The following is a 25813-nucleotide window of genomic DNA, read 5'->3' on the forward strand; positions in this document are numbered from 1 at the left end:
GCTGATTCAGGAATGGAGTTTCATTACAATGTACTGTCAGTGGGAGCACAATGAAAGTCTATTAACAGCTCAGATTGTGGTTTCAATCTGGTTTCTTTTCTTTCTTTTTTCAGTTTAAGTCAGAGTTTTTTTTAGTTCACAGAATATTTATAAGGACAGCCTCACTGCATTAATGTGGGGTCATTATTTATATATATATATATATATATATATATATATATATATATATATATATCTGCAAAAGATTGTATTAACAAACTTGTGAGACGTACTGTGTTTTTCTCTTTCAGATTAATAAAACACACTAAACAGCTTTTAGAGGAGAACGAGGAGCGTTTGTGTATAAAGGTTTTGCAGACGCTTCGAGAAATGATGACGAAGGACCGTGGCTATGGGGAAAAGGTAACATACATGCTGTAGTTGCATAAAACAAATGAAAAATATCCTTCCACGTACACAAACCTGTCATCTACAGCACTATTACGCATCTTGATGAGATTACAGGCATCCTTTGGTGTGTGTTACTCTATATTTGTCCATATTACCCTTAAAAATAGCAAAACAGGCCTCACAGTACACACTTCACTCCGTCTTTCCACATAACCGCCCAAAACCAAGTTCAGAGGACTGTGTTAAACATCCGACATGCTGTTTTTATTAGCGTATGTACTTTTATATGCATAACTGCGCACAAACACACACACACGTGCAACTGTTCATGACTCGTGTCCTTATAAAACATGCTGATTTTCCTAATCTGGTTTTGCATCCTAAATTTAATTTTTTACCAGCTCTAAATGAATGAACACCCTATTAACATCACTAACATATCTGAATGCCTAAGATTTTATTATAATTCTGGCTATATCCAATTTCTGATTTAAAGATTCCATGAAAACAAAATGATAGTTTAAGGTTTTAATTATTTGTCTTGTTAGATTTGAGACCATCCATGTGCTAGTGTATTTATATTGTTTTATTTGATTTGATTTGATTCTTTATTTAATCTCATTTTATTTTTGATTGTTTTATTTCATGTGTTTATATACATTTTTTATATTTATTAATTTTTTTAAATTAAATTTTTATTAAATTAAATTAAATTAAATTAAATTAAATTAAATTAAATTAAATTAAATTAAATTAAATTAAATTAAATTAAATTAAATTTTATTTTATTTTGAAAACTGCACTCATGAATTCATGGGGTCTTTAACTAAGACTGACAAGATTTGGTCACACCTTTTTGTAGTTGGCAACTAATGCTTTTAGAGCTAATGCTGATAAATAACAATCACAATAATCTTGTGTTATGTCACTAACGACCGTTGTTTGGCATTTATTTTATTTGAGCGTTCTCTGACCTTCCTTCACAATACTAACTTTGCTGTATGCTCTTCTCTTCCAGCTAATTGCCTTTGATGATGAGCTGGATGTGGCTGAGGTTGTTTTTTTTTTATTTTTGGTTTTATTATTTGCAATGTTAAGTTGGGCTTCCCGCTCTCGCACCAATGCAGTCGTCCTACTTAGTGCTTGTTCTTGTTCAACGTGACTTCACCACAAACTGGCCGTTTTTGTTGTCTGTCTGTGTGTGTTGAGGTTGCGTGCAGTTAACCTCAGCTGATAGTTTCAGTGTGTGTTTGTATGCATGTGTTTTTTACCGCTGGCCTTATTTTAGATGGCGTGTGCTGGTGAAAATGCGTGTAAGTGTATCAGCCCACCACACTTCGTTCGCACTTCCTCTCTGTAGCGTTAATTCAAGTTTACGTTCCTGTTACGTTCATTGCTGAGAAACAACAACAGAGGAGGTTTAACAGGGACGTCACAACATATCACTGGCTGTGTGTTTAAGCTCTGAAGAAGAAGGAATTACAGAGTTTCTTTTTACGATAATAACACAGTATTAAGCAAGCCAAAAACACATTTCGCTGATGATCTAGCAAAACTCTATAAGGCCAAACCCAGTTCAGGTAAATTGTGAAATTGTGGCTCATTCAGCTGCATTTGCAAGGAACTGAAAACTGAAAACTGTTTTCAGGCTTAGTTTGTGATTTCTTGATCTGACAAACCAAAAAACGGCAACTTCAACAGTTTATTAACAATATAAATCTTTTGTGTGTGTGTGATTTGAAGTTGTAATGTGAGATAAGTGAATACATACGTAGTTGAATAAAGTGTAAATTAATTTATAATTCGATTTGTCTTTCCGGAAGTGCTTGCGTTAAAAAAAAAAAAAGTCTGGTTCTGAATAAATAAAAAGCTTTGCTGCCAGTTTTCCGTTGACTGTTCACATAAATAAAGGCGTAAATAATAAACAGCATGGCACCCACACACCATATTGTAAAAAGCTCTGATGGATCTCTGACGCAGATAAATGCGTAAACGCTTAGAAGTTTTGGAAAAAGCAGGATCAGTTAGAAATTAAGTTGGAATACCACTAATTCGATTTCTGAATCGATTCCCGTCATCTGTAATTCTTTCTAATGAACACAGATGCTGTAAACAAGTCTTAATAGCATTTTGCTTCACTTATTGATCCCAATCCATATTGGTTTGCAAATCATAATTCATAGTGCAAATGTAATCTGAATTGGATTTTTAGTAGTAAATATTCTAACAATATATTAGTCAGTGGGAAGTTTTAAAAAAAAAAGTCTGCCGTTTATTTTAAATATGTAGTGTAGGTCTGTCATGCAAGTGCTATAATAATGAGTAAACCTGATCTTTTTGGTTGCTTTCCATTGACTCCTTTCTATGTGAGAGGTGGCAATTCATCTGTAAACTGGAAGTTTAAAGTGAGCGCCTGTGCGTGTTTGAGTTGAAGTCAGAAAGGCGGGTGGGAGTTGTCATTTATAGTCACTGCTCTCCTATCACTTCCAGGGATGAAATGGGACCTGGTCTCCCAATAACAGGAGGACATGTGTGAATGTTCTTGAAGATACATGCAGCTGTGCCGCATGGCAAGCAAAATGGCATTATTATTTGTGTACATGTGTGTCTGTTTGAGTGTCATCATGACTTGTTTTTGTATAGGAGAAGTGTAAAAGGTCACTAAAGGGTGTGTTCATCAGTGTTTTTTTTGGGTGTTTTGGTGTTAAATTAAGGTCAGCAGAAACCATATCGCACAAGTTTAAGTAATACACTCCTTCTGAGGAAAAAAACAGTACGTCAAATGGTCGGCTTGAGCCATTTAAAAATGCAATGTGTGCTTTTTTCCTATACATTCTTTCTAGTGAAAGATAAGGCTGAATTGCTGAAGGGGGCATTTCGATAAATGAGGTGACGTGAGTAAATTGCTTTCTAGGCGAAAAAGCTGGGTTTGATGCAGGTTATTGACAGCATTTGTCTTTTTTACCACACACACACACACACACACGTTTACTTATGATTTTTATACTGTACAGACCGTATATTCTATCGCCGTACACCAACCTTACAGAAAACTTTCTGCATTATTACAAAAAAAAACCAAAAAACGTTGTTTACTTATTTCTATAACAGTTTTACAAATGAGGATGTCTTTTGGAGATTTTGTCAGGTTTAGCTCACTTTGGGTATAAATTTGTCCCCAAAATATGGTTAAGTAGGTACACAAACACACACACACACACACACACACATATATGTATGTGTATATATACCATTTAAAATGTTTGGGGTCAGTAAGCAAGGACACAGTAATCAAATGTGACCGTAGATACATTACAGTTTTTTTTTTTATTCGCTTTGGTACTATTTTCACAAATAAGGTGTACATTTTCAAAACTCTCAGTACAAAAATCCAAACTGATCACACTTGTGACACAGCTAGTCATTCTTTCAAAACCTGATCTTATGCTTTCATTCAGTTGCAAATGTTTTCATTCCATATAATCATTGTTTCAAACACAAGATTATTGTAATATGTAATGAGAACATTTGGTTTAATCACCGAAACACAACAGTATAATCTTCTTTCAGTTTAGTACTTTTAACATTCAGTTCATCCAATGGCAAACGATGCAAGATACTGGTTTCAAATCAGCCTTAGAAGTGCTGAAATGAATATGCTACAGTACTATAAAATACAGATTACACAGTTTTCACATTAGCCAATACACTTATATACCAATATATTTAATACATTACCCAACATTTACATAATCTATAATTTCCAAAATATCCATCCTATGTGTAATCAAGTGAAGGATCAATGAAGACATCCTCTACAATAATTTGGGCGAATTAGTTTTTATTTTTCAGATATAATTGTAACATAGGGATATTTTCTATAATGAAATTTAACTAAATGAGAAGAAAACATAACATTTAGTGCACACATTACAATAATTTGGATCAAGCCTGTCTTGAGCATTTGGCCATAGATTCTCATTCACATCACAATGAATGTTATCATTGTTCAAGCACCTTGGAAAAAACCTTTTGGCGTGGCGAATCAAGACTTGCCATTGGTCTACACTAATGTCATCACATGCATCATCCATGGCCTGAAGGAGGGTATCACGCTCAAGGGGTTGGCGATCAGACCTTCCACCCCCATGCTGAAAACAATTCCTCAGGGTTGAGGAAGGTAGAGTATGGAGGAAGGTAGAGGATCATGAATCGGGGATGTGCTTAAAACCATGCTTGAACTACCTCTGCGTGGTGAAACCTGACATTGTCCCATACAGTTACATAGGTGACCCATTTATACCATGACAGGCAGGCTCAATTTCATTGAGGAACTCAATAAGATGTCCAGCATTATAGGAGCCAAGTAATGGCCTACGTCCTACAACACCATCTTCAGAGATAGCTGCGTACATAGAGATGTTTCCACCACGTTGTCCAGGCACTTGGACATAATTTATATGTTCGTACAAACACGCATTTTTATTTCTGTAGTTCTCAAAATCCATATACTGTATATTCCTGACAAACCAATTTAAAATCTATAGGTTTACCCAACGGTTCAGTGATTAACCATTAAGATCAGTTGGATTAAATAATAGACAAATGTATTAAACTGAACGAGAAGAGATGAAAATCAAAAGTTTGATAGTGAGAGATTTATGAAAGGTGGTTACTGTGAATGAAACATTTATTAAGATGAAACACTTATTTTGTGTAGTGAAAAGGATACTTTGTGGTTTTGTGCATTGTACTAACATAATCGAAAATATGCTGAAATGTTTGAAAAAAGTGCACTTTTGATGATCTGATGTGATATTAGTACTATGAGTTGTGAAAATGTACACTTTGCTTGTGAAAATAGTACCAAAGCGAATAAATAAAACCGTAATAATGTTATGAAATATTTTCATTTGAAATAAATTGTGTTCTTATGAACTTTCTATTCATCAGGGAATCCTGAAAACAACAGTACAGTACAGTTTCCTCCAAAATAGTAAGCAGTAAAGCTGATTTAAACATTGATATTAATAAGAAATGTTTCTTGAGCAGCAAATCAGCATATTAGAATGATCTCTGAAAGATCATATGACACCTGAGGCTATGTTCACACTTGTTGGCTTTTTTTAAGCTGTCAGCATCTGTTTTACATTATAATACTATGGAGAAAATTGTGTTTTCAAAAAAGTCCTGAGCGCTTTATAAAACACCACGACCAGCATTATTTTTTACGTCAAGTGCCTTTTTGACAACTGACCAATGACAATCAAGTGGTGAGTTGTTTTCATAAAAAATAAAAAATAAAATAAAATAAAAACCGGAGAAGGTAGCTTTGAGGTCAGATCGTACTAGTTTCGGAGCACAAGGAGTTGCATGATGAGTACAAAAGTATATCTAGTCTAAAAAAATATGCCGCGAACCGTGCATCATCCAACCAGAGCTAGTGGAATAAATTGTTGGAAAAACCCTAGTTTCCTTCCCTGTATAACTTTGCGCTTTCCACAAACGTCGTCATGAACTGACGATACCCTCCCCTTCTAAAGCCGACATCTCTGCAGCACACAGCGATAAGCCACCTTTGCAGCTGTTGTTTTAGCAACAGAAGACTATTTGAAAGCAAAACGCTGCCAGCATTTTATTTTACTACATGTTTTTTTTTTTCAAAGAAAACGCCAAGTGTGAACACGCCCCAAGACTGGAGTTATGATGCTTAAATTTCAGCTTTGCATCACAGGAATAAATTGCATTCAATTTACAGATCCCAAATTTTTGAATGGTTGCATATATACAGTATATTAATACAGTACAGTATATTAAAGTTATATGATGCAATGGCCCTATACACGCACACACACTCACACACATATACTGTATATATATGATGGATGTTTTGCATGATCACAGTTTTTTGATGATGATTGTGAGGTCATGTCCTAAGAGCGCATCATGAGTCTGAGCCCTCATACACACTTACACACGTGTTCACATCACATGTTTTCACTGGCCATCCCTGCTCATCACATACGACACCTCTCCCTCTGTGTCTCTCTCTTCATCTTTATATAAGAGAATGTGTCTGTGTGTGTGTGTGATGTAAGAGGGATGAAGAAGATAATATGGATTTAGGTTGACAATACGGCCGTGCTGCTGAGCAGAGAAGCTTATGTAATGTGGATGGAGAGAGCGGTGTGTGTGCACGTGATGAGGTGTGTTTGTCTCCTTCATCTGGGCTGTGCAAGACCCTCTCTCAACCATGAGTAGTCTTCTTTCTTTCTTACTTTCTTGTTTTTAATATTTCTGCCTGTCTCTGTCCCACATTTTCAATGACTTTCTATCATTCTGTTTTCATGTTGTTTTATTTGGTAACACTTTAATACAGGGACCAATTCTCACTATTTACTAGTTGCTTATTAGCATGAATATTAATAGCATATTGCCTGTTTATCAGTACTTATTAAGCATATTTTACATCCCTAATCCTACGCAATACCTAAACTCAACAAATACCTTACTGACTATTAAAAAGCAGCAAACTAGGCGCTTACTGAATCAAAGGACGTAGCTAATGGTTTGTTTATAGCAAGAATGGGACCTTTAAATAAATAAAGTGTAATTTTTACATTTTTTTTTATTTATAAGACTTTCTGTCTGCCTCTGTTATAGTCTTACTCTCCGTTCTGCTTTTTTCTGTCTGTCATAATCTTTCTTTCTGTCTTTCTCTCTCACTTTATTTTCTGTCTGTCTGCCTGTTTCTCTTTCTCATTGTTTATGTATATTTTTCATTGTCTTTATCTTTTGCTCTGTCCCTCTCTTTCTCTGTCTCTCTCTCTCTCTCTCTCTCTCTCTCTCTCTCTGTCAGTAGATTGAGTCAGTTGCAGTAGTCAGTGTGTGTCAGTTGGGGTCTGTTGTCCTCATGTGTCCTCTGTTATCTCTGGCTCCTCCTCTGCACGTCTGGTGTCGTCCATCAGGGGGAGCTGTGGACACATCCCCGTTGTCCCAGTTTCCTCGCCTTTGTGCAGCACGATTCCTGGACACCCGCCAGCTCGCAAGCAGAGGTTACATAAGACCTGCCCTTCTTTTTTTTTCCCTCGTTTTTTTCCTGGAATCAAGGCTCTTTACTGATGTGTGACCTTCTGCAATAATTGGCAATAAAAGTGCGACGGGCTGTTTACTAAAAGACACTGGCAGTGAAGAAGACCCTCCGGTGGGCATACAACGTCCTAAACCTTTTTGTGAACGCAACAGCTCAGTTTCCGTCTTGTGAGGCTGAAATGCGTAAATGAGGTCACCAAGTGTGTTTCCTTCAGTCTTTAGGCCAGAGCTGTAAGACAGAGACACATTATGTTATTGAGCTTATCAGGTTAAGAAGTGTGTTTGCAAACCCAACTGTGCTTTTTTCGACAATGACAGTGACTGAAATCGACCCTTGAAGCTTCTCGCCATTGACATGCACTGCAAAGAATAAAGCCGTGATATCAGTGCATGCTCGAGGTGTTTCGTCCCAACACCCGACAAACTTGTGACACACAAACTTGTGACTTGCACTGGAAGTAAAAAGTAGCCAAGAGCTGTTTGAGAAGTCAGTGTTAAATCGAATTCGGATGAATGGATGCGCTTTATCGATTTCTTGTGGGGAAATTCACAAGAAAGTGTTTTTATAGCATGTGATGAAAGCATGCATTTATGGTGGCTAGAGAGGGACATTTCGTATTCACACCTTGTGTTTTGCAGCAGCATTATTTTCCAGCTGAAAAATGATGTCGCAGAAAGGGAGATTCCTTACTGGTTGCAGTATTACTCAGACAAACATGCGCGTGCGTCACGGCTGTTGCTAATTTAGAACCCCCCTTTTCTTTGTGCTAGAATGGTTCCAGACAACATGCTCAAATTTTCCTCTTTGCATCCTTTTGAATCAAACAAATGTTAATGATTTCAAATGGCACTGAGTGTTTATGTTATCTGAATTATTATTATTTATTTATTTTTGGTTGATAGTACTATACTCACACTAGTCGTCGTTTTCATTGTCTCTGACGTGTCAAACAAGGAACTGTTTTCATGCCGTGCATGTCGCCTGCTTTGCTCGTTCCTTTTTGTTCTTGCACGACTTTAACTTTTGATTTTATGTGTCTTTTCTTGTCTTACTAATGCACCAATAATTGTGGAAATACTTATCCGCTCACATCCAGATGGATTCAATGTTGTGACAGGACCAAACACGTTGTACATACCTTTTTGAAAACCAACCACACACACACACACAAAGTTTTTATCCCACACCCAACTTGGTAACAATTAATAGTAATGTTTTTTTTTTCTGCCAAGTCATGACTTGAGAATGCATTACATTACTCCTTGAGATTCGCCATTGAAGCCTTTTATCAATTATAATATGTTTGTGTGCACATTTTTGCCTGTTTTCCCACTGCAATGATCCTTTTTGATGAGAACCCGACATGTAGGCTGTCGTGAGGTCAATCATTCTTACGCTGGCATAGATGAATGTGCAGCCTCCCCAATCTGCAGACGCTTAAGTGTAGGAAAGTCCATTCTTTCAGGCTGGTTATTTCTGATGGGTCTGATGCACGCTGCATTAATGAGTTTCTAGTTTGTCAAGGGCATTAACACGTTCTAGCAATGCCAGAGACTAATCTGCATTAACTAACTCATGACTTTTTATCTCCATTAGCTTGCACCCCCACCAGAACCAGAGGTCCCAGCAGAGGTGTGTCCAACACATATTCACCCTCCCTGCCAACCTTGGGCTGGAAAGTGGGAATATGGGTTGTTGCAGTCAGTAGTTGATCGTCTCATACCATGTCCTTGCCTCATTTCATTGCAATAGCCTCTTTATCTCCGCTTTGAGTCATCTCTGCCCATGCAAATGGGAAAACAAAGCCCCACGCTGGCACGCACCACACTTAGATCTTTTCTCTTAGATCTGTTTTCCCCCTCAGTGTGGAAATATATCTAAAAGCTGACCTCTTTTTGGTCTTGCTGATTATTGATTGGGATCTGGGTGTCAAAACCCATTCATTTTCTCCATTGAGACGTTACCTGATAACAAATGACCTTTCAAAAGAAGCATACCATGTGCTTCTGTAGAAGCTTTTTTCGTTCTAGATTTCAACAGTTTTAATTTTAAACTGTGTTTACTAACCAAATTATAGATTAACTTCTGAAGAAGGATGTTCCAATTAAAGTTGCTTTATTATGGCAACAAAACACATGCTCAAAGAATTCAACACATTCACCTTCCACTCCCATGAAACACTTTTGTTTTTGAATGTTTTGCTGTAATTATTGGTATGTTGAATTTAATCATTATAATTATTATAATTATTGTTAGCATTATTATGTTCTTGTTTATGTTATATAACATAAGGTCTAATCATGAATGACTTTAAGTCGATAGTTTTACATTTTATTGTCATGCATGTCATTGACTGTGCTTCATGGGATGTGTGGTTAAAGGTAGAGTTCAACCGAAAAGTAAGATTTTGTCATCATTTACTGTTGTTCCAAACATAATTGAGTTTCTTTCTTATGCTGAACACAAAGGAAGATATTTTGAAGAATTTAACTTTGTTGGTCCCCATTGACTTACATAGTAGGGAAATAAATTCAATTTAAGTCAGTGGGGACCATCACATTTTTGATTACCAGTATTCTTCAATTTATCCTCTTTTATGTTCAACATAACAAAGAAACTCAGAAAGTTATGGAGCGATATGAAGGTGAATAAATTAAACTGTTTGGATGGACTATCACTTTAATTCCTTTATAATTTTCTTTATAATCTTCCTTTATTTTCTCTGATTTTCTTAAATAGTTTGATCCAAATCAAAGTTAACTAACCAAATTTCAGGATGAAGTAAAAGTTGCTGTTGCAACAAGAACAACGATTTTGGTTCGATTTTGGACTTTTCTCTGACCTTCCAAAGTCTCTGAAGTGTTTCATTCATTCTGCAAACTAGTTGAATTGCTTTATGAGTTCAAATCCTTTCTTCAATGTAATTATTTATTTATGGAGTTTTTGAAATGCCTGTGGAGAAACTGAATGAGGAAGAAACCTTCTGAAACCAAGGCTGCAGAAAAGTAGCCTGTGGCTGTTGTACATTTTGCATGTACTGTATATCCGTGTGTATGACAGACAGGAAGAAAAAAGGAAGAAAAGCAAACCTACTGCTTTTCCAAGGCATCTGAGGGCATGGGCCGCAGTGTGTGTCAATATTACACAGGATCCATTACATAATCTGGATAAAAGTTTTCTCTCTCCTCTCTCTCTCATTCCTCTCACTCATGGCTTACGTTTCTAGTTTTGGCGCCCTGTGCGGTGCTTATGTAATTAACATGGTTTCATTCCCGCTCTTGCCGCTGTAGAAACACAACTACGGTCCAACGTAAAACAGACGGCCGGTAGAATAGGTTAGCAGAGTTTGATGCTGCCAAACAACAGAGTGTGTATTCGTTAAAGGGCAGGGGAGTCAAAAACAAATTATGAAATGTATTATGTATTAGTTTTCCTTTTTTACCCCCTTTCCTGCTTCCTTTTAGGGATTATTTTAGGGCTTTATGGATAAACTGAAGCTCATGCTCCTCTGCTCTGCTCTGCTTGATGTCCCTCAGCGTCTGTCTGCTCACAAACACACACATGTTCTCACACACACACACACCAAGCCTCTAATTTAACTGCATGATGTAATCTGCCCCACTTTTTTTGTGCATGCCTAAATAGTGACTAATGTTCTCAGTCTTGACCGCTTTCTTTTTTTTTTTTAAGCTTCTCATTTTTCTTCCCTCCTTTTTGCTTTCTGCTAACTCACGTCACTCAGGAGTTTGATCCGAACCAGCCCCAGAAGCAACTGGAGGATCAGAGAAGGGTAGGTAAAGAAACGGGGCACGGGACGCACCCCCTGGTCAGCGTTTGATTTGCCCGTTCACAAACTCGCCCTGTTCACGCCCTCCTGTCTGATCTAAAGGGGTGGAGGTTTCACCGGATGATTATTTGCTCTTTATGTTTATAGAAGGCGACTGATCCGTTTATAAGTGATTAACATCTTGATGTTGTGTGAGTGTGGTTCCACGGCCTCGGGTTCGAGGGTGTTTCAGTTGGGTTTGTTTTTAACTGTGTAATCACTGAATTAGGATCAGTTTTAATTGGTGCGGTGTCTTGTATCGGAGGCCTCTGGTATTATGGGGTCAGATGCGACTAAGAAAATGGATCTAGCGTTATCAGATTCTGTCTTCCTTTCTGACCTGTTTCTGACTGAACTAATCAAATGTAATAGGACGAGGTAGGACTTGGTCTTGAGAAGGAGCTGAGTATCATCCAACTAAGGAAATTAATTCAGTAACACTTTCCTTGAAGCCTGTTTATGTAACACGCTATTGAGAATTTCAGTATAATATATTACATAATACACCTTTAGACAGTTATAACATACTTCATAACATATACATAGTTACACCTTTGCTAAGTGAGCACTCAAAGTTTATTATGAGTTATGCTCTTTAAAGGTGTAGCAGGTATCATTATGATGTATTATAAACCATTCCAATGTATATAAAGCAAATTGGCATTTTAAATACACTATCTTTCAAAAGTTTGGTTAAGATTTGTCTGCACACTAAAAACTGTAATATTGTGAATTATAACAATTTAAAATAACTGTTTTGTTTCTTTTATGCTGTATTCGTGTTCAAGAAACATTGAAAAAAAATGTTTCTACTATTTTGTTTTTTTTTATGGGAAAATATTTATTAGGACTCAGTAGAAAGTTCTAAAGAAATGCCTTTATTTAGAGGCTTGTTTTAATTTATTTCTATTTCATTAAAATATAAATACTTTATGTATTTACTCTCACTTTTGATCAATTTAATCCATTCTACCTGAATTAAACTATTAATATTAACTATTAAATCAAATTTTACTGACCACAAACCCAAATGATATACAGGCTTCAAGTTAAAGGGGTCATGACATGGATTTTTTCATTTGAATATGTTCCCTGGGGTTTGCTTATAACGTTAATCAAGTTTTTGCGCGCGCACACACACACACACACAACAAAAAACCTCATTCCCTCATTATAACCCTCATTCTGAACTTGTTTTTAAGGGGCGTATCCTTTAAGGCTTCTCATTAATCAATCACTGTTAAGATAGGCTAACTTCATTGTATAGGAAGCTGTATTAATGCCTCCTCCTATTGCATGCGAGTGTTTTAACAACATAATCAAAATAAAGCGCTAATTTTCAGACAAAAATTCTGAAATCATTTACTCATGGTTTGTGAAGCAGCTTCAGTCAGATCTAGTACTGCTTCATCTTTCAACAAACGTTTCTTTGTGAGCGCTCCGTGACACTGTGCCTCGTTTACAAAACAAAATGCTCCGACCAATCCTCTGACACGATCTGGGGTGCCAGTAAAAATAAATGATCCACTTGTTACTAACCCTGGGATCCTTCTGAAATCTGTACAAAGATGCGAAAAAGCTTTTTAAACGTTCTTTCACTCCATTTGTCCTGACGACAGACTCAAGGATCTGTATACTGTATTCAATGAAGACAAGATAGAGGCAGTGATTGTAATTTCTGTTTGCTTTTGACGTGACACTCGTATTCAGCGTGATCAAGAACGCCAGTGGGCGGGGCCTATGGTGAGAAGAAGACTATTCGTCAATGTCTCGCCCTGGAGGCAGTATTTATGTAAATGACTGCGCCAGATGATGGAGCTTGATTAAATAAATGTTTTGTTTATAACAAGGAGGGTGTTGTAAGCTACGAAACTTGCAGGATCTTTAATGGAACAAAGACCTCTTTTATGCCAAAAACATCAAAGCAGATTTGATTTCTCATGTTATGACCCCTTTAAATGTTGGAAAACTCTTTGATTCTTGTTGACCACCTGTGGAAGGATACATATGTGTGTTTTTCCATAAAAAAAAATAAAAAAAAACGATTGTATGTCACGGTGGCACACTGATGTTCGGTATTGATGATGTTTGTTATAATGCCCCTCCTGTGACTCCGCCCTCTTCCCTGTTGTCAGAGTGAAGCTTTGAGGCAAGTCCTGGTGAACCGTTACTATGGCAACTTCAAGCCGGGAGGCAGGCGAGACAGTTTGAACAATTTCAGCAACGGGCCGCTTGCCCCCAGCGGGCAGACCAAGACTCCGACAGGTTTGTGCAGCTCCTTAAGTTTCTTTATAATAGATGTGATGCGAGCTGACCTTTTCAAACATAGACACCAACTTCAGTTTGTAATACCCCGCTGCTATAGCTGACTCCCTTCCCAAACACTTTCTTCTCTATGCTATGTGTTCTATATGTTCAGAGCCTTCGCTTGTTGCCAGGCGACAAGAATGTGGCACTCGGACTTCCTCACGACACACCTGCTTAAGAAAGTCTAGCGAGTGTGTTAAAGCAGATATCTGACTGGAAGCTGACTGCAGATGATAGGAAAACTAGGTTTTGGTCAAATTTTGATCCAAACTTACCAAAAAGGTCATTTGTTTGGTCATTTATTGACTACCAGTCCTTAGATTTCATGTAAACCTGGTGCAGCATCTCATCAAAAAGGCCTGTTCAAGTTCTTAACACTGAATACAGTGGAGATTTGGTCATAATTTGGTTTGATTTTATGAGATTTTTGTTGTGCCATTAAAATGAACTGAAAAAGGCCAGCAGTTATATAAGAAATGGACTTGTATTTGGACAATATTTTTATAATTGTTATTGATTATTTAGTTCTGTAATTACTGAAATATTAAGTGAACTAATATCAAAACATTGTCATATGATGTGTCATGTAAATGCGTTGAATTGATTACGCCAATATTCTAGTAAGATGCTCACAATGCTGAATTTATTTGATCTAAAATACAGTAAAAACATATATATTCGTTATTATTAAATAAATGTTTAATTTAAATGTTAAATATTACATGTTCAAATGTTAAAATGCATGTTTTTTTTAAATCACTGTTTAAAAATGATTTTTCATATTACAAAGTAATTTGATAGCAAAGCTAATTTTTGGACATCAATTATAATAAACATTTAAGTTGTTACAATCAATGTCGAAAACAGTTGTGCTACTTGATATGTCTGTGGAACCGCAATATGTTGTTTTTGCAGGATTTTTTTGATGAAGAATACTGAACAATAATGAACTGTGGTGTGGATATATATATATAATATATATTTAATAAATGTATTCCCAGGAGGTGGTGGAGGTTCAGTGGGCAGTCGAGGGGAGATTAGCCTGGCAGAAGTGCAGTGTCATCTGGACAGAGAAGGTGCGTCTGATCTGGTCATTGACCTCATCATGAACGCCACGAGTGACCGAATCTTCCAGGAAAGCATCCTGCTGGCCATCGCTCTGCTGGAGGGAGGGAATCCTGTCATACAGGTGAGATCAGCTGTCACTTCTCACTTTCATTTTTGTGTTTTTGAGGGGTTGTTTTTATGACTTACATGAGATCAGCCTCTGTTCTGCTTTAAACCTCTCATGTCATGTGCAAACCTGCAGGGAATTCAGATACTGTAGTAAACAATGAGTGTGTGTGGCACAGTGTGTCAGCTGATCCAGGGCAGATGGGGTCAAATCAACAGTATACGTGCCAGAGCTAATTACCACATGAGCTAAAGCATATCCAGACCATTTATCTGAATTGCTGTTTTGATGCAAGGTGGGGTTTTTGCATATCTCATCTGTGTGTAGGAAAGCCGTGTCCGTTCCTTTAAAATGCAGGGCACCTCCTCTGGTGCAAAACAGGAAGAGGGAAGGAGAGCATGCATTGCATTGAGATAAGAAAACACTAATATGTCTGCTGCAGGCGCGACAGATAGTTTGGGTCACTGATGAGTCAGAGGGTAAATAAAAAAAAAAACACAACAAAAAAAAACACACAGAAATTGCAGAAAGAGAAGACCTAAAGGAATGCATGGAGTGTAAGACTGTTTTCAAGAATAGCAGCTTTCTACTTTATGAATATATTTATGTTAGGTTAAACTTATTAAAAATAGGCACTATTAGAAAGTACAGTATTGTACTATAGTATCACTTGACCTCATTATGTTTGTCACATGACTTCATGAAGCTACAAGTTTTATGAAGGGGTGTCTTTTCAACTACATCTTGGCAACAAAAATGGATATTTAAAATTTTTTATATGTTTATTTATTTAGTTTTGTCTCGTGTAAAACCGTATTCATATTTGGCAGTTTAGTTTAGTTTCGTATCGTATAGTTTTGTTTTGATTGGGGAAAATATATTTGGCAGTTTGATCAAATAATTACTAATAATAACAAATCACAATTCTGAAAACAAAATAATAAATTACAAACTCAAATCTAAAAACACAAAATAAAAAATCAGAAAAAACACAACAACAATTCCGAAAACATTATAACAAGTCAGAAAACAACAACGACAGATCCAAATTAGATTTGCATTTGCATTTGTAATTTGTTGTTTTGTTTTTGGAATTGTGATTGTTTTGCACTTCTCGGCCACCATAAATAATAATTTGGAACCAGAAAATATTTGACTTGTTTTATTTTTCAAATCAATTCAAGTCAGTTTTTTATTATTATTATTATTATTTTTTTTTTTTTTGCAATATTTTTATCATTAAAAAAATATATTTAATATAATATATAATAATATATAATATATAATATATAATAATCTAAGTTCACAATGAACACATTCCATTTGCAGAGTAATTTTATGTCATTGAGATATTAGGACAAATGTGCTTTTTATCAGACTCTTATTATTTAATTTAATTATTTAATTGCGAATTTTTTTGTTGTATTAGTAGTAGTTTGATGGTAATATGTTATTCAGTGACACTAAGGCAAAGCGAGTGCTCAGACCGTCAACTGTGGAGGAGTCCAGTTCAGAGCGAGGCCACACGTCACTGTCTGCCGTCGCACAGCCAGGGTTCTGCAGGTGCAGTGCGGTTGCTATGGCAACCTGGGAATTGGCTAGCCTCGATGCGAGGTTGCACGCGGATGTGGAGGGTGTTGCGTGGCGGCGGAGGCAGTCAATGTCACAGAAGGGATGGTTGCTCTGATTGTAGAGCAATTAGATTTCCTGCCCTGACAGGGCTGGTTTCTGTGCTCATGCATGTGTTTTGCGTGGGTGCTTTTGTAAATAGGCGCATTGCATAATCAGCTCGTTATTAGCATAGGCATTCTACTTGATGATACTCTGGCTTCCCAAAAGGCACACGCTCACATTAATGCATTACATAAGCCAAGCCCCTGGTGAATAATGTAGAAAACACTCTTGACAGTTCTGCATCCGTGCATTTGTGATTGAGAGACACAATTAGAGAGGAAAGTGACTAAGAGGGACAGATACAGAGAGAGAGTGTCCATAATGAAATGAAATGCCAGTTGTTTTCTCATTATCATGACGGTGTGGCACCTTTGTTTACCTTACAAAGGCTTATACATCGCATTTCTTATAAATTTTACAAAACTTGTCAAGAACAATGTCATTCCACCATAAAATCTGATGAAAACGAGTCAAATAATAATTCAGCAAGAACTTGAAACCTATATTAAGGAATATTTTTTTTTTTTTTTTTTTTTTTACAATTACTCAAATTCAACTTGTTCTAATTTAGTTTTTTTCTAATCTTTTTTTTCCAAACCTGTGTGAGTTTCTTAAAAAAAGGTTTAAAACCAGTAAATAGTTAAGTGAAGCAGAATTTTCGACCGCATCACATTTAACACTGCAGTTTTACAAGTTCACCTTTTTTTTTAATCACTGTCCATATAGGCAACATTGGATGGATGTCTAAAATATAAAAGTAAGGAGAAGTCTAAAAAATGTGGGAGATTCGGTCCGCGTCTGAACTATGACGTGAAAATTGGCCCGAAACCCGGCTCGATGGGCGTAAAAAAGTCAGGGCCTGTTGAACTCAGGCTGAAATGCAGGGCTCTACTGTCTGTTGTTGAACCACAGGAAGACTTTTTTTCCCTCTAACAGCGTGTCGCGCAGGTGCGACCTATGATTTTTTTTTTGTTGTTGTACCAGGTTGCACGTGCGACCGAATTTGTCACACTCTAGAGCCCTGATCTATCTATCTATCTATCAGTATAAAGATATAACAACAAATAAAGCCATAATCACTGTTGTTTTTACACGACAATGATCAGAATGATATTTTTCACATCATGATAATAAGAACTGAGGATGGAAATGTGCATAGATTCAATTGAAATAATTTTACAATGCATAAAAATGTATAATGGTTTTTAAATAGTCTCTTTCTTCTCTCTTTAATTCCCGATAGTGTGTTACAAACCTGTTGTGCTTGTCAGCATCAACCTCAATGCGTTGGGTTAGATTGGTTAAGCATTCTTGCAGCGCTAAAAGGGTTTTGTGGATAACCTGCATGACACATTTGCAGCCCGTTTGCAGAGTCATTTGGTTGTCTTTTGAAGGATGTGAAGAAACCACATGAAAGAAGGATAGAACTAGGGGGTAGTCTGCACTTTAAACGTGTGTGTCTGTGTGGGGTAACATTCTCTAGTGTTAACAGGGGAATTACTGCGTTTACTCATTGTAAAGCAGCTTCTTTTAAGAAGATTTATTCTGCTGTCCTCTGCTACAGCTTTCTCAGTAAATGCTCTGGGTTTGCAAGTTGCTAAACTCCAGATTCACTCCATTCTACAACATATTTACACCCCAAATCAAATTAAATAGATAAGAAGCCTATCACAGTACAGTTTATATATATGGCGACACTTAAGTATGTGGAACGATTTTCATTACAATTCCCACAATTCTGTGGCCATTTTTAAGTCTAAATTAAAAACCTATCTATTCTGTAAGGCTTTTAATTATGGTTGAAGCACTCTTTTTATTCTTGTTGTATATATTTTCTATATTGCTGCATGTTGTGATGTTTTTCTATTCAATTGTTTTTGGTTTTTCTTATTCTTTGTGCTATTGATGTTTTAAGCTATTCTGTTGTAAAGCTATTGGTCAACTCTGGTTATATAGTGCTATATAAATAAAATTGCCATCGCCATTATTAACTAGTTGCTTATTTGGATGTATATTATTAACATATTGGCTGTCTATTAGTACTTATAAAGCACATATTCTGCATAAGCATATTCTACATCCCTAATCCTACCCAATACCTAAATTTTACAATTACCTTACTTACTGTTAATAAATATTATATTATATTATATTATATTATATTATATTATATTATATTATATTATATTATATTATATTATATTATATTATATTATATTAGTATTATTTTGTAGTATTTAAATCATAATATCAAATATTAATTAATTATTGCAAATAATAATATCATATAATATTTAAATTGGTCATTCATTTCTACGTCATTCAAAATATTTTGTTGTATTACATTTGAATAATTCAAATGTAAAAGTTAAAAATGATATTACAGTGAAGTGGGTTATGCATTAAATGAAAATGCATACAAAATTCTAATGAATGTAATTAAAATAATGAAAATAATGTCACAGAACACAATTGGTTCCTCAAATATGGGGAATTTTATTTTTACTTCTACTTTTTATTTTGAGGTCAAATGTGACCCAGGCATGTTTTCAGAAGATTTCAGATATGAAAGTATGTTGAATTCAAACGCATTTTGGTAAGAATATGAATTTGGAGGTCCTTGGAGGTTTGCTAGATCATATCTCAAGGGTGTTTAAAGGTTATTTGAGTCAGTAAGTGCATCATTGTCAGCACGACATTGATAAAAAGAACCATGTGATTGGATGACTGTACCGAGTGACCCGGTATAGATCGAGAAGTGAAACGGGCCAAACAGCGAACCCTGGGTTTGTGGATTTGGTTTGATGTATTACGCACATTGAATGAAAATCAAAAAAGTGCAGGCAGATCAAAAAGTAATACTAAGCAAGGATGCTCTTGTTGATGTAATTTCTTTGCTCACTGTAACGTGAGTATATTTTGTCACAGGTTTTTCAATCCTTATTTATAGATGGTCACGCAGGTTGGTATTTGCCGCAAAACTATTCCAATGAACTATTCCCATGAAAAAAAGAAAGATATTAACTTTAAAGCTCCTCATTAGAGCCATACAATTGGTCTTTTGTGGCGCCAAGTGAATCTGAAACATATCAGGGGATGAATCGCATTACTTGGCCTTGCATAATATGGCCTGGTTCAAAAACAGAGAGGCATTTGTTTGATCGCTGCACAACAACACAAGCCAATTGCCCTCCACAATTAGTTTGTTTACAGAGGCATTCTGGGGTGTCGTCAGGATAACACATGCTGTTACCAGGGAAGGGGAAAAAGAGGGATGAAAAAGCTGAGGAGAGAGAGGCAATGGACTGAATAATAGGGAAGCAGATAGATTATGCAAAAGTTGAGTGCAGAGCGAGCAAAGCAGGCAGAGAGGACGGGGAAGTGTCTTGGTGAACACAAAGAGAAGTGGGACAGGGCAAACCACATGCTGTCTAGCCTCCCCAACTTCCAGATCTGTGTGGAGATGCGTTTCTGTGTGTCTGCACACTTGCTCATGGCTTTACCGCGTACCTAATATGGACCTGCTATAACAATACAGTAAGAACAAGGGACTTTCCCAAACAGGATTATTGTGCAAGGCTTCTTTTGCATGGATATGGCACTAAATTTAGTCGCTGTGCCCAAACTGACCTGTGCAACAAGGTTTGTCTCGCTCCATTAAGGCCTTGCTGTTTGTTTCAGCTGTTGAAATAAAGGCAAAGTTTTGACAAGAGGACGTGACTCAAGTGCAAATCATTTTTCCACTCATTTGTTATTGTGATATGTTATTAGATGTTGAGATGAATGAGTTGAGAGGCTGTTAAAAATATATTTCAGTTTGTTTTTGTTCAGTATGATTTATAGATTGAACATACATGCATGATTTTTACATGAATGTGCACTACTGGTCAAACGTTTGAGGTCATTAATATAATTTATTTTTTTAAAGAAATCTATACTTCTATTCAGAAAGTATGCATTAAATTGATCAAACGTGACAGTAAAGACATTGACATTGTTAACGGAAATTCCTTATTTATTCCTGAAAAATATACTGTATTTCCACAAAAATGCTGAAAATTCAGCTTTGCCATCACACAAATAAATTCAATTAAATTAAAAAGTTATTTTAAATTGCAATTATATTTTACAATGTAACTGTATTTTTGTATCAAATAAATGCAGTCCTTGTGAGTATAAGACCTATTATTCAGTCCATTGCCGAGCATCCTTGCTTAGACACTTTTTTTTTCAAAAATAATAAGTACATACATTTAAATAAATACATTGTGCCGGTAATGTAACAATAAACCAAAATACAAAAACTTTGTTAGACATGTTTGTTTACCTTTACTGTGGTCCATAAGATTAATCCAAAGTTGTTGTTTTTTTTTTGTTGTTGTTGTTTTTTTTATTATTTCTTTTAATAAAAAAAAATAAATATAAATATATATATATATATATATATATATATATATATATATATATATATATATATATATATATATATATATATATATATATATATATATATATATATATATATATATATATAATATATATATATATATATATATATATATATATATATATATATATATATATATATATATATATATATATATATATATATATATGAAAACCCGGAGGCTTGAGACTGTCCTATTTTGTTTTGTTTTATTTTATTTTATTCCTTTTTTTTGCTGTAAATTGTATTTTGGTACACTGTTGTTATATAGATACATTTTTATTTGATTAAAAAAAATATATATTTTATGAAACTATCAATTATGCCATCTGATCAGTCAAAACAATGCTGTCGTATTGCAGATATTATGATATGCATCATTAGTGTCATGATTATGACCTTGAGCATCTTAGAATCACTGTAGATAGCTTTGCACGAGCAAACAATTAAATTTATTACATTTTTACATTAAATTAACATTTTACATGTCATTTAATTTTCAGTTTTTTCTTTAAAAGATTTATTGAATCTAGTTTCATTTTAAAATGATACAATTTGCAATTGTCACGACTGGGCCTTAAGTCTGTGTTTATTATTGCTTTTCCTGAACCACCCACCAAAGTCACAGGGTGCTATTGAAAAATGATGAGGTCACAGGATACATAAGATCCCACAATGAACTGAATAGACATAATAATGAAGGGTGGAAATTACCATCCTAAATCAGAATCCATTGGCGCTCGGCTCAAATACGGGCCTATATTCTGTAAAACCTCCAGGCCAGACAGAAGTCGGAAAGGCAGACGGGACTTCATCTGTGGTGAGTAATGCTCAAGTAGGAGTGGGAGGGAATGAGAGACAGTGAGAGTACCGTGCTAAAGCAGAGTGTGTGAGAACAGCCGAGTTCTGGATGACCCCTGACGGAAGCATCGCCCACTTGCTCTACAGCAAGTGGGCAGCAAGCCTGAGATGCTTGAGCAGCTATTCACACACACACACACACACACACCTCCCGTTCTGTGACGTCAGTGTATGTGTTCCTCTGTGACTGAACTATGTAAAATACCCACATCAAACATTCTAGAAGATCAAATATATACTCACAGAGCCAAAGTCCATTTATAAATAAACGCTCATAATCAACCTGTTTTTAAGCAACATGTCAAAGGTTTCGCAAGAGAGTGGACAGTAAACAAATACAGGCCACCATAAATTATTTTTATTTTACGTCATAGTTTTGGTGAGTTTTTGGTGAATTAAATTGGTCAGATTACATTTTTGAGTGCTAAAACACAATGGCGTTAATAACTTGAAATGATTGTATTATGTAAGAAGAAAATGCTGAGACAGTTGAGATCAGATCTGAGATCTTTATATATATTAATCTTTATTATATTAATCTTTAATATAATATAATATAATATAATATAATATAATATAATATAATATAATATAATATAATATAATATAATATAATATAATATAAATATTGGAAAGCATGGGGCTGATAGCCGATATAAAACCGATTATCTTTTTTTTTTTTTTTTTTTTTTAATATTTAAGACATTTTAATTCATTTGACAATATCAGCCTTGGCGATATATCGGTCAACCACTGAACGTAATGTAATGTAATATAATAAAATAATATACAATATAGTATCATATTCAAAAAAATTATTTAAATAATTGTGTGTGTGTGTGTTTAAAAAAAAAATAAACATGCATATTTTAATATATTTAAACATTGGCGGACTAAAATATATACGTTTAGGTTGAAGTACTAACATTTCTAAAACGAATGCTGAAATAAAGATAAATGAAAATATTTAAATCCAAAATAAATTAAATAAAATGCAATTAAAATAAACCAGAAAATAAAATTCAAATATGTTATTAATAAATACTGTAACAGTATCTAAATAAGAATATACTCACCCTCATTTATTTTATTTTTATTGTTTTTTAATGTTTATTTATTTAGTTAGTTAGTTTTGGTGTTGGTGGTGGTGGGTTTTTTCTTTCATTGTATGGGGCAAAAAAAACTTTCTTCAAAATATCATCTTTAAGAATTTTCGTATTTTGGTGAACTGTCCCTTAAAGCATCCTTTTTTTTTACTTTATAGCATATACTGCATCTTAGTCTGTTTTAAAAAGAGAAAGTGACACATTCATTTGAATGCAGGAAATGAGGGGTGTTATTTCCATCTGGTCCGCACACACGTGTACACACACACACACACACACACACATGTACACGTACACACGTATGGCTCAGCGATTTCCTGAGAAAAGTATAAATAGAAATACATTCTCTGCACCAGGGAGGGGAAAAAAGGGTCTCTCTCCATCCTTGAGCCTTAAAAATTGGCCCAGAGAATGTGACCCAGAGGTCAGGGCTTTTGTTTTGCTTCTGTTATTGGATGATATTTTTTATTGCAGTTGTCATCATCTGGTTAGCTTCTGACTCATGGCCCCATTTGAACCTCATCATTGGTGTTTTAAATAGGGATGCATCAATCCGGTTGAACCAGTTCACCAAATCAGACTGGATAGTTTGAAACATTTCACGTGTCCAGTAAGCATTAATCCAACAATTACTTAAGTTATTCACTTTTTAACGTGGCATCCCTCTGAGTCTAAATAAACCAATACTTTTCTATGTGGACTTGGAGGGCTACGCAGTTGTCTAACACACAAAAGAGTGATGGTCAGGTCAACACAGAGAAGTATAGAAATTCTACACTGAATTTAAAAAATCAGATTGTATCAGTATTGGAAGATTTTTGGTATCGGATCGGTTCTGAAAAATGGTTTCATTGCATCCCTGGTTTTAAAGAGACTAGGTGCAGAAGAAAGACAATATCACTCTTTTGAACTCAAAATCTCGGCTCTTACTTTAATTAGGGCTGTTATGTAATATAAAAAAAATGGCGTCAGGTGTAGCGGGACACAAACTCAAACTGGAGAACTCCTCCTGAGGTTTCAGGTTGCAGCTTGCACCTGTCGCCTGCCACATAAGTGCACGCACCTCAGTTAAACATTAGCTTATGACCTTCATAACAAACACCCAGTGTGTGTGTGTGTGTGTGTGTGAGGAGGAAGTGCTCGTGTGCGTTTGTTAATTCCATGTCCTATAAATATTTACACTCTTTTTCAGACTTTGTCACGGTCGCAGTCGTCCTTGGAGATGTTCTGTGCTCTTGAAGCTAGCCATGTGCATAACTCTGTTTTTGCTCACGGCCCTCCTGGTTACCGTAAACTCTAAACAGCCTCACAAGACATGAGCAGACGCACACGAGTGTAATGAAGCACGACAGGTGTGAGTGCTATTACTCAACAGGCATGTGAGAGTGCGTCTAAAGCTGACCTCGGCTTTATTTACATCCAGCTTTTTTTAAACCCTTTAAGCCTAGTATTTAAAATAATAGTCAGGGTGAAAAAAAAAAAAAAAAACATTGTCTTTCCATCAGTTCTGATCAAGTTGATAATTTAGAAGCCTTAGAAATTTGCATATCAAATATGATACAGTAGGCTGTATAGGGTTAACCCCCCTTGCGTCTTATTATTATGGTCTGTCTCATGCGGCGCCTTAGCTCTCTAATGGATTTAGTAAGTGCACTTGAAATCCTTAAGTTGATGCTTGTATACGCGTGTCGTATTGCAGACTTTCCTTCAGCTGCCGTTGAAGTGTGAAGGACATCTCCTCGCATCCCCAGCCGCCGCCGCCGCCGCCGTGCGAGCCGTTCCCGTGGTTACGAGGCCGGGCGGGCACGACGACACTGATTGAGCGTGCGCTTATAAATAGATCTTACATAACATCCTCTTGTTGATGCCAAGAGCTCGGATAAACGAGAAGGGGACGGAGGGAGGGAGGGAGGATTGGGAGGCAGTTGCTGGTTGACCTTTTGCTTTATGCGTTGATGCTGCTATTAGGGAGCTGCTCATGTTCACCTGCCCATGCAGAGTCTACTTCCTGTCGGGTTCTGGCTGGTCACCTTGCCTGGATAGACTGGTTGCTGTATAATAAGCTGACAGACTTGTGGTCAAGATATGATGGGTTCAAGGCATAAGAAAGGCTTTGATGATAATAGCAGGCAATTTGGCATTGGCATGAACATTTATTTATTCCGGTGATTCAACGCTGAATTTTCAGCGTCATTACTCCAGTCTTCAGTGTCACATGATCCCATTCTAATTTGCTGCTCAAGAAACATTTCTTATTGTTAGATGTTGATAAATGACTTATTTGCAGTTGAAATCTTTCGTAACGTTCTGAATGACTAAGTTTGTGTAGGGGTTTGTCATCAAAGTCATCAGCTCATGATACAGCCACTTGTTCATTTCTCATATGCAATATGTTTATTTCTCACATGCAGTATGTTTATTTCTCACATGCATTATGAAGACCCATGTGCATTTATCATCGGCAGAAGTCAAGTCATGTGTGTCTGATTGTATGCAGCTTGTACAACACTGGAAACTCTTGCATTGATTCCAGCTGTACAAGCACACGATTCACGGCACTCCACATTACTATGGATAACAATGAGTACTCAAATACTTCATATACTTCATTTACTTCATATAATATATTTTATTTATAACTCTGAACTGGTTTTCAAAACTGTCCTGGACCCCAGCACTGTCTCCCTCATCTAACAGACCCAATTTAACTTGTCGGTTCATTAATAGAGACTTTAAGACCTGAAGTGGGTCAGAAAAAGTAAAGAGAGCTGAGAGAAAATATGTTGAGTGCCAGATCTGCGTCATTTGACTCTAGAATACTTTGGTATACAGAGGAGTTCATAGTCAACTAAATGACTGTTAAGTGCCCAGATCCTGTGGCTATAAAAACAGCCCAAAATCCTATTCATATTTATTATTTGTAACATCATTTAAT

General features: G+C 35.9%; 1 protein-coding gene across 11 annotated transcripts in view; it reads left to right on the forward strand.

The window, feature by feature from the left end:
• The window catches only part of LOC113110915 (inositol 1,4,5-trisphosphate receptor type 1-like), a 125660-nt gene that overhangs the window by 63212 nt on the left and 36635 nt on the right, over window positions 1-25813 (forward strand). For 6 of the 11 annotated variants that reach the window (XM_026275198.1, XM_026275203.1, XM_026275204.1 and 3 more), the window contains exons 39-44: window positions 291-402; window positions 1409-1444; window positions 9080-9115; window positions 11226-11273; window positions 13445-13574; window positions 14618-14805. In XM_026275198.1, coding sequence (XP_026130983.1) covers window positions 291-402; window positions 1409-1444; window positions 9080-9115; window positions 11226-11273; window positions 13445-13574; window positions 14618-14805 — 550 coding nt within the window. The remainder of the gene's footprint in view (window positions 1-290; window positions 403-1408; window positions 1445-9079; window positions 9116-11225; window positions 11274-13444; window positions 13575-14617; window positions 14806-25813) is intronic. The other 5 variants (XM_026275202.1, XM_026275205.1, XM_026275206.1 and 2 more) reach the window with 2 other exon arrangements.

Source organism: Carassius auratus, chromosome 11 (genome assembly GCF_003368295.1).
Source record: "Carassius auratus strain Wakin chromosome 11, ASM336829v1, whole genome shotgun sequence".
Taxonomy (NCBI): Eukaryota; Metazoa; Chordata; class Actinopteri; order Cypriniformes; family Cyprinidae; genus Carassius; species Carassius auratus.